This window comes from Alosa sapidissima, chromosome 17, assembly GCF_018492685.1.
Source record: "Alosa sapidissima isolate fAloSap1 chromosome 17, fAloSap1.pri, whole genome shotgun sequence".
In the NCBI taxonomy this organism is placed as follows: Eukaryota; Metazoa; Chordata; class Actinopteri; order Clupeiformes; family Clupeidae; genus Alosa; species Alosa sapidissima.
In genome coordinates this window covers 28,543,689-28,554,098 of record NC_055973.1, presented here as the reverse complement: position 1 = coordinate 28,554,098, position 10,410 = coordinate 28,543,689, and the positions used below count along the sequence as shown (strand labels likewise).

General features: G+C 47.6%; 1 protein-coding gene across 3 annotated transcripts in view; it reads left to right on the top strand.

Moving 5' to 3' along the window:
* Nucleotides 1–10,076, top strand: part of LOC121688835 (guanine nucleotide exchange factor VAV3-like) — a 92,192-nt gene extending 82,116 nt beyond the window's left edge. For 2 of the 3 annotated variants that reach the window (XM_042068713.1, XM_042068716.1), the window contains 3 exons: nt 1,020–1,100; nt 2,681–2,832; nt 4,561–10,076. In XM_042068713.1, coding sequence (XP_041924647.1) covers nt 1,020–1,100; nt 2,681–2,832; nt 4,561–4,605 — 278 coding nt within the window. In that variant the 3' untranslated portion in view covers nt 4,606–10,076. The remainder of the gene's footprint in view (nt 1–1,019; nt 1,101–2,680; nt 2,833–4,560) is intronic. The other variant, XM_042068714.1, reaches the window with a different exon arrangement.
* The last annotated feature ends 334 nt before the right edge of the window (nt 10,077–10,410 follow it).

The following is a 10,410-nucleotide window of genomic DNA, read 5'->3' as shown; positions in this document are numbered from 1 at the left end:
GACTTTGAATGTGACGTCGGTTGATTGCGGAGGCCATTTTTGCCCTGGGCAAAAGGGTGAATGGAGGGGGTATTAATGTGTTGACACAGGGTTGGATCAGGGGTATGAGTGGGGTAGTCAGATGGAATGTCAGATGGTGTAAGCAATCGTGCTTCACTGCTGGTAGCCCACTGCTAGCAGGTACACTCATGACAGTTCAGTTCAGTTCAGTTCAGATATCTTTATTAGTCCCCAGATATCTTTATTAGTTCAGTTTACAGCCAACCCATCCATTAAGGGGTTAAAAGTTAAAGAGTGCATTAGCATACACTGTATAAATGTATGCAATGTTAAGAAAAATAAATAGACAAATAAGTAAGTAAGTACTGCAGCAGGTCTGTAGGGAAGAAAAACCTTTTCTTCCACCATCTCTCTCTCTCTTCTCTCTCTCTCCTCTCTCTCTCTCTCCCTCTCTCCCATATTCTTTCTCTCTTTTGGCCCTCTGCTACCAACGTCATACACATTCTCCCTGGCTTTCACCCTCTCCCTCATCTTTCTTATGGGGGGTGTTATCAGAAGACCCAACTGTGTATTTGAATTCCAATAGCAATGCTAACGGAAAATCCTCTAATATCCCTCTCCCTCTGTAGCGTCAGAAAGGAATCATTGCTCCAGCCCTGTCTGAGTTTTGTGAAGGGGCATGCGGAATGCTGATTGGCTCCGATTGGGTGTTTGGCTGCTTTTTTCGCTCCTGCTATTGTCCTTGTCAGCAAGCTCTTGATTTAACCAGCTTTCTAACTTTGAGTTTCGATTACAAATGCATTGTTTTTTTCTTTTTGCTTCTCGCCTTTCTCTCCTTACCCCCCCTCTCTATCCCTCTCTCTCTCTCTCTCTCTCTCTCTCTCTCTCTCTCTCTCTCTCTATATGCCATCTCTCTTCTCTCTCTTTCCTTTCTCTCTCCCTCTCTTGCTCTCTCCACCCTCTCTTCTCTCTCTCTCCTCTCTCTCTCTCTCTCTCTCTCTTCCTCCCTCGCTCTGCAGCCTCTCTCCTCTGTGGGCTCTCTCTTGTGAGCCCGGCCGGCTACAGCTTTGTCCCTCCCTCCACTGCCCCCTTCTGGTCAGGTACAGGTACAGCTTTTACTCTCTCCCCACCCCCTCCGTCACGCTGTCTGCATGTCCCTCACCCGCTTCAAGCAGCCCAGCTCATCCACAGCTCAGGGCCATCAACCTACCATCTCCTCTCCCCTTGTGTTTATGTGTGTGTGGTGGTGTAGGACTCTGTGCGGGTGTGTGTATGTTTTCTATGTTCCTATATGTTTCTGTGCCTTTGTGTACATATATGTGTGTGTGTTGTTGTGGGGATGTTCAGTGCGTACTGTATCTAAATGTATTCATCATCTGGGGTGGGAATGACAGAGTAACTCAGCATTCAATACTATGATAATGCGTTGCCCACAGTGATTCTGCAATAATCAGTACCGGTACAATGCAAGACCATAATCTGTAATATTTCACGAGAGAGAGGAGTTTTACCGGAGCAACACAGATGTATAAACTTCAGATTTGATCTTAAAGTGCCAACATAAGGGACTAACGTTTCGACGTTCTGCCACGTCTTCGTCAGAGTCTCAATATAGAACCAGAATAGAATAGTGTAATATTTCACTTCTGTGTAACTGAAGAGGAAAACAAAGAGGGCAAAAAGCAGGAATTCTGCATGTATTTACTGCATTATGGAGTCATTATGGTGGAATTCACCGAATTTGATAACTGAGATGAAACGATGCACATAGTCAACCAAAGACATGCCGTTGAGGGTAGTGATTCTCTGGAAGACCAAATTGGTTAAGTGAATAAGTGTGCTCAGTTCTCAGTGTGCTGATAGCTGGTTTTATGACAACAAAAATGCCTTAAAAGCAGAAGATACATCACGCTATCGAATCTTTGTCCCACCTCTATTGACCATGAGACAGCTGAGGACAAAAGACATGGTTTCTGATGTGTGGCTATGGATACAAGATAAGACAGAAAGGGGGGGATAAATATACAACCCCCCCCCCCCTCCACACACACAGTTTTCTTGTTCTCTGTGGCGTTTAGAGTTTGGGCTGACACCTCAATCACAGGAAGCACTCCAGTCTGATTGGAGCTGCTCCACATAGACCAGCACTTAATCATTTTTCTGGAGGGCCCCTTTTCAATGCCAGTTTAGACACTTCCGAAATGAGTGGAGCATAAGCACTCATAAAACGCCAGTGGATGTGCTGTCGCCACAATCTGCATTCATCAGCAGTCAAAATCAGGCCTCTTTCTCAAAGATGTTTGACAAGGATTTTGTGACAAGACGTTTGAAAGCTCTGATGCATAGACTTCTTCCAGGAAGACAGAAGTCTTTCAGTCTGTCAGATACACTGCAAATAGCTAACTGGCCTCCAACAGTTACTCACAGTACAGCAAATGGGAAAAAGGAAAGTATTTTTTTAGATGTTCCAAAATGTTGTTGTCTTGTCAATTTTAGGCGTGGAGAGGATCCATCTTGTGTTGGGAGGGAACGTGTGTCTCTCGATGGTGTCTTTGGTGGTGTCTTTTGTTCATTTCCCACCCCTCCCCTTCCTCGTACTCCCATTCGTTTTGCAGTCTCATTCACTCACTCATTCTCTCTCTCTTCTCTTCTGTCCATCTGTCTCTCTGTGTGTGTCCAGTGTTCACGCCTAAAGTGATCGGTGTGGCGATAGCACGCTACGACTTCAGCTCCCGGGACACGCGAGAGCTCTCGCTGCAAGAGGGCGATGTGGTCAAGATCTACACCAAGTCGGGGGCCAACGGCTGGTGGAGGGGAGAGGTCAACGGCAGGGTGAGTGTCTCTCTGTGTGTGTGTGTGTCTGTGTGTGTGTGTGTATGTTTATGTGTGTGTGGTATGTTTATAACAAAGTAAATCTGTGTGTGTGCATGTGCGTATGCATGTGTACATCTAGTGTCCTTGAATGACAGTACATCTGTGTGTGTGTGTGTGTGTGTGTGTGTGTGTGTGTGTGTGTATGTGTGTGTGTGTTTGTGTGTGTGTGAGTGTGTGTGTGTGCGGCTTTACATAAAAGTCTATCTGTGTGTGCTGTTGTATGAGTGCATGTTGATGGAAGATGGTGAGAGAGAGAGAGAGAGAGAAAGAAAGATAGAGAAAGAGAGAGAGAAATAGAGAGAGGGAGAGAGAGAGAGAGAGAGAGAGAGAGAGAGAAATGAAGGAAGACGATAAGCTGAAGGTAACGGCCGCACACTTATTCCCTCTCACACACACAACACAATTACTGTGGCCGGCGTGATGGCTTCTTATGCACGGCTCTTCATTTCACACACTGCCTATGTCCCACAAAAGGGAACATTTGAGACGTGAAAATAAAGTGCTGCCGGCGAGAGGGAAAAGGCCACACTCTGAAATGGCTGGAAGCGAAGGCAGCACCGTCCAATTCAGTGACGGATATGACAGGAATTTACACTAAGCCCAACAGGCTTATTTGTGCTCAAAATTCACTGGTCTGTCAAATGTGTTCACCCTGCTTGCGATCCCGTCATAAAATGGATTCATTTCGGGGGCCCGCGATGCTTGGCTTTGCCGAATAAGGCGTTCGAGGCGCGCCTTATTGAGGTCTATAATAGATTTAGTGATCAGTGGACGCGTTACGAACGCATTAGTTCTTCCATTCAGCCAGATTGGTTTGCCTGGCGGGTTATTTGTTGATTGTGTGTGTGTGTGTGTGTGTGTGTGTGTTGAAATCTTTTTTAATTGTAAACCATCACTTGCTAAAGACAATGGTGACTTCTCAGATCATTGTCTAAATGTGCGTGAGTGTGGGCAAGACTTTATCAGCAACATTGTCTGGCCATTAGCATCTAGTCATCTGGGCAGAGACCTGCAATGTCATCTTTAAATCAGACGTTGGGTGTGTTAGTGTGTGCACACACATATACACGTGTGTAATGTGAATTTTATTTGTGTGTGTGTGTGTGTGTGCGTGTGTGTGTGTGTGTGTGTATGTGTGTGTGTGTGTGTGTGTGTGTGTGTATGTGTGTGTGTGTGTGTGTGTGAGAGAGAGAGAGAGAGATAGTGAGGGTTAAAGGGTGGGGATAAATACATCCCCATGCAGCACGGCTTGATTAGAGCAATCAGGCTCTAGCCAGTAGCCCCAGCACACTCAGGGCCTAGAGCAGTGGACCATGAAGAGCGTCAGCACCAAGAGAGAGAGAGAGAGAGAGAGAGACAGCACCAAGAGAGAGAGAGAGAGAGAGAGAGAGAGAGAGGAGGCAGAGACAGAATCAGGGCAGAAGGGGGAGAGATAGAGAGAATTAGAGAGAAAGAAAAAGACACACTGTTACTGTTGTTCACCTGTATCACCTCTCTGCAGGCTCTCTCTCTCACACACACACACACACACACACACACACATACACTCACTCACACTTACATACACGCACACACACACATACACTCTCACACACACACATACACGCACACACACATACACTCTCACACACACACACCCCCCCTCTCTGACCTCTCTGTGTGTTGTGCTCCTGGTATCTCCTCTAGGTGGGCTGGTTCCCCTCGACGTATGTGGAGGAGGGAGAAGAGTGAGGAGCGCCGGACGCTGGCCGGAGAAAAAGAAGAAAGAGAAACACATGGAAGAAACACAAGGAACAGGACCTGAGAGAGAGAGAGAGAGAGAGAGAGAGAGAGAGAGAGAGAGAGAGTGACCGGCGAAGGAGAACTGCACCACACTGGCATTGATGAACTGTAGCCAGAGGGCCTGACCTGTTTGTGGGTCAACGGGTGGAGTGGGGATGGGGTTAGAGAGAGAGGGTGGGGGGCATTTCTCCGAACAGTTTTACATGGTGCACCCCTCCCCTGCTCTCCGCTCCTCTTCCACTCCTCCGCTCCGCTCCACCCTGCCCTGCCCTGCCTGGCCTTTAAGCCCCAGTGCTCCACATCCTCCACCCTCTCCACCCCCTCCACCCCCCAGCAGCAGCAGCAGCGGTAGCAGCAGCGGTAGCAGCAGCGGTAGCAGCAGCGGTAGCGGCCCAGGCCCCAGCCTCTCAGCGGGCCGCCTGTCATGCGGGGGCGTGTGGCGAGACGGAGAGAGCCGGAGGGCTGTGACGTCTGCTGACAGGTTAATGGCCGTGTGACGCCCTCGCTGGGAGGCTCCGCCGGACACACGCTCTCTCCGTGGCGGACGCCGACACACACACAGAGAGACATACACTGGCATGGGCACAAAACACACACACATACACATACACACACACACACACACACACACACACACACACACACACACACACACACACACTCACACACACAGAGAGAGAGACATACACTGGCATGGGCACAAAACAAAACACACACACACATGCACACACCTTCTCCAGATGCCTGAGGTGGCCCCTCCTTCTCCATAGTCTCTATTTAAATGCTAACGTTTCACTGAACTGAACAGAACTTAGCAGGCGGAGTAGAAAGAGAAAGAGAGAGAACGAGGTATAGAGAGAGAGAGAGAGAGAGAGAGAGAGAGAGAGAGAGAGAGAGAGAGGGGTCCTGAGAGGCTGGGTGTTTTTAGCAGACTCACCGATAACGTCATCTTGTCCTGACCTTGCCTGAGTCCCCTCTTACCTGGCTTATTATTGATGACTTTACCCACCTCCCTAGCTCTCGCACTGCTTGCTTCTCTGGAGGCAAAGGCAGGGGAGAATCCCCCATACACACACACACACACACACACACACACAGAACAGTCACCCCCACCACCTCCGCTCAGTACAGATTAAGATCACACTTTGCCGGAAGAGAAACACACAGGGGCACACACACACACAAACAAACAATAAATGCACTCAAGCCACAACCACACACACACTTCTCTCTCTCTCTCTCTCTCTCTCTCACACACACACACACACACACACACACACACACACACAAACACATGCAGACAATAAATACTCTGCGCTCCTCTTTTCTCTTTTCTCTTTGTTCTCTTCCTTGCCATTTTTCATCACTTCAGACGGGGGGGAAAGGCTGCCTATTATACTCTGAGTCCTTTTGTTTGGGTTTTTTCCAGCCAACATCACTCGTTTTCTGTGCACACTTATCTCCCTCTCTCTCTCTCTCTCTCTCTCTCTCTCTCTCTCTCATGGGATGGCTGTCTCGCCATCCTTATCTGATCTCCACTATTAGCCCGTTGTCGAGGAACACGCAGTGGCAGGGTGGCAAATGCGTGGCGCTCGGCTCCGAATCAACAAAAGCCGGAGTGACCCATGGGGTGCTAATGGGGCACTGAAGTGTGCTGGTCGATTTGCCTGCGTCGCCGCTTCAATCTGCTGTAGCGGCTAAAGAGCGTGCGCGTTAAAAGAGTCGAGTCCGCATGCACGGACGCGTCTGCTTCGGGCAGCCGCAGCGCTCACCTGTGAGCGTGGCCACGCATGTAGAGTTACGGCTACATGCATGTAGAGTTACGGCCACACGCATGTAGAGTTACGGCTACACGCATGTAGAGTTACGGCTACACGCATGTAGAGTTACGGCCACACTCATGCGCCACGCATGTAGAGTTACGGCTACACGCATGTAGAGTTACGGCTACAAGCATGTAGAGTTACGGCTACACTCATGCGGCTGCAGTTAGCCACTCTGTCTCGTCCGATCCTCCCCAGTGCAGACGCAGACGCAGGTGCAGGCCGTGTCCAGGGCCGTCCCCGTGTGAGTGCTGCTGCGCTGATGGCTCTGCAGCGGCTGCTCTGACCTCCGTAGGGGGATCCTATTAGATATTACAGGCAGTGCCTTCTTAATCCACTAATGAGGGGGGATTTACACACATTTGAGGGAATAATTGCTCGACACGGAACAGTTTCAAAAACACAGTCAGCCAGATAATTCACTGTAATTGCGGCAGAAATGTTTTTTTTTTTTCTTCTTTTTCTTTCTTTCTTTCTTTTCTTTTTTTCATTCTTTCAAACTCTGCATGTAATCATTGTTGTTCTGATAAAAAGAGACCAAAACCGGTGACGCAAGTCTGGAGAAGATTAACTGTTTGTCGTGACAAGGCCACATACAGTTATCATTTTTGTGTTTGTGTGTGGGCATATGCGCGTTTGTGTCTCTCTGTGTGTGTGTGTGTATGTGTGGGCGTGTATGTTGTTACTTGTCCCCTGTCTTTGACTGACAGGTCTTATGAAAGCTGTCACTGGTGTGAAGCACTGGCTCACCGCGACTGCTCGGTTAAATAAGCGCCCTGTGGCCTGCTCTCCGCCGCTACGCTTTGCCTTCTGGGTAGCCGCTGACTGACTCACCCAGTGTGCTTCCTGCTTCTGATTGACAGCACCTCAGATGCACCCCTCCAAAACACACACGCGCGCAAAGAAGAACAGAGAACAAAGCGAAAAACAAACAGCCCTCTTTTTTCATTAGCTCACTTGAGTACAGACAGACTACAAGATTTTGTCTGGGGCTTGTTGTTGCAACCCACTCCTGGTGTCAGATCTCTCTCTCTCTCTATTTCTCTCTCTCTATCTCTCTCTCTCTCATCTCTGGGGCAGTTAGAGGGTGGGGCAGGTGGCTGTGGCTGAGATGGAGTCTCTGTGGGGTCAACTGATGGCAACACTGAGAGATAAAAGAATATGAGAGCAGGTAGTGCCGCACTGTTGGCGAGAGCGACAACACCAGCTGTGGTTCTCGTTGTTGCCTCTGTGGCAGCCTGTGAATGCAGCCCAAGCCACCGATCTCCAACGCATCATGTTTTGGTGTGCATGTTGCTGTGTGTGTGTTCATATGTGTCTCTGTGTGTATGTGAGTGTGTGTAACAGGAGTGTAAAACACACGCATAAGCCACATTCACTCCATATGATATGCAAACTCATAGTCATTCTCAGCTCATATCTCATTTGAAAAGTGTAGCAGTAACACACAGAGAGAGACACAAACACTCCCACAGACACGCGCATACACCCACACACAACACAGTGTAGCATTCTTGTGGCAGACTAATTGAGCAAAATGTGTAGAATGGGATGGCAGTGATGCAGTGCACCCATGATTCACCAATGCACATGTCAGCCCAGCTTCTCTGTATCAATTTACTTGTGTACACTCTAAATCACACCTCGTGTTTCTCAGCTAGGAGAACCGTGTGTATGTGTATTTGTTTTCACTCAGACGTGCTGTGTGACCTGTTCACTCATTTAAACATGTTTACAGGGAAATTCACTTGATGGATTTTTTGACGTTTTGAGAGATCACTTTGATTGATTGATTGTTTATTGTAAAGAGTGTAAAGTTTATTGTAGGCTTTGTTATTCTGTGTTGAACGGAGCTATTTTTGGTCACCTCATTACAGCCTTTCTGTCGTGCTGGGATGTTTTGCTTAGTAGATGTAATGTTTATGCTCTGTTAAATGGAGAAATATGGATTATATGGATAACATATATGTGGATATATGGATTTAAAAGTTTTTTTTTATATATATAGAATATATAAAGAAGACAATATTGAAATATTGATATTATGATGTTGGTGAAGAATTTTACAGATGGCATTGTGCTGTTTTTGTACCCCCCCCCCCCCCCCCCCCCCCCTCAATACTTTCAGTACCAAGTAGTAGCCACTAGGTGTCAGCCCTATTGGAAGATTGGTGTGCTATTCTGTTTTTGGAGGAACAGTGACAAGTCTCTCTTTCACCCCAATCCACATCCTCTAGTACCCAGCATCCCGCCCTGCTGATGGGCAAAGACTGCGACTGCCTAAATACCTTCATTAGACTCCAACCTGTTCCTATGCGGCGGCCTGTTGAGTTGCCTCGCCCAGAAATAATAAAAAGTTATTTCGCTGTGGGAAGGTTTTGACAGTCCGAGCATTCCCTGGCAGATTACCTGGGGCTAGGGGATCATGTTCGGTAAGCCCTCACAAGGCAGATCAATGACCGTCCGTATGGATTTCCAATAATAATTCCAGTTTTCCAGCCCCCATTCTTTTTTTTGTGTCAAATTCATTTTTGTTAATCGTGCAAGACTCTTCATGTCCCTCTGTCTCCCTCTATCCGCCTTGTTCTCCTGTGCCGTCTGTAAGCAGCTTGCACTGCTCCACATTAAATCTGTGGAGGAGGAAGAAGTGCGGAGGTTGTGGCCTGTGACTGTAGCCGCTGTCCCTCCGATGACGCGTCGGGGAGGGATCGGCAGTGGAATTGGTTTTCTAAGCTTCTGCACCAGTAATCTGTTCGCACTCCCCTTCCCTCTGAGATGTACTCTGACAGTCTGACAGAAGGGGATTTGCAGGAGTTTTCACCTATGGTTTATATATATATATATATATATATATATATATATATATATATATATATATATATATATATATATATATATAGTAGAATCAGAGACTGTGTCTTGCCACAGAATGATGAGAAAGCTCTAATTACAGGCGATCTCTTAACCCCTCCCCAAGAGAGTCCTGAGCACCCGACTCGCTCTCTCTCTCTCTCTCTCTCTCTCTCTCTCTCTCTCTCTCTTCCTCCCTCCTTCCTCATGCTCCCCTGGTACCTCCACCTTTTCCTTATTCCTGTCTTCCCTCTCTTTTGCTGTCGTCGAACTCTTCTCTCTTTTTTTCCCCGACGCCTTTTCATCTCATTGTTGCCGTGACAAAGCTTAGCAGAGGTAACTACCCAGAATTCCCTTGCCACCAAGCATCAGACACACCCAGGAGTCTCCAGTGACGCCATATTTTCCCCTATCACTTTCCAATAGCTCCTCAGATCTACTGCAACCGCAGAAGTAAAGCCATATTTATATGTGTGTGTGTGTGTGTGTATGTGTGTCTGTGTTCTTAAGGAAAAGCAACAGTTTGAAGAAAAGAAAAGACTGATGTATCACATTATGATCTGTTGTCCATTGAAGCCAAAGACGTACATCTACTTGAGTCTAAACACCATGGTAACCTGCCACTGTGGCCTAAGGAATAGCCGTGCAATCTTAAATATTATACAGCTCTGCAATATTACTGTATAATTCTGTACATATGTGAATATCACACAATAAAGAATATGTATATTGCTTCTTTTTAAGAAATGTGTCTGTGTGGTGTGTATGTTCTTGGTTACTCTGTTTCTTTGCGTTCGGTTGATTCTGTTATTGCATTACTTTCTGTTTGCTAGCCACCCAGGGAAGCCTCTGCCTTTTATACACTTTCATTAGAATCGCTGCAGCGCTCGTTTCGCCGTCCTAATTGGCTAATTGGTGCTCATGAGAATGGAGTCATTTAAGACTCTGGTGCACACTGCCGCTGGGAGCAAGAGGGGAGGCGGTGGGGGTGCATGACGACAACGCTAGGTGTTGGAGAGCCGAGCCTACCACTGGGGATGGAGTGGAGGATATGGCTGGGGGGGGGGGGGGGGGGGGGGTT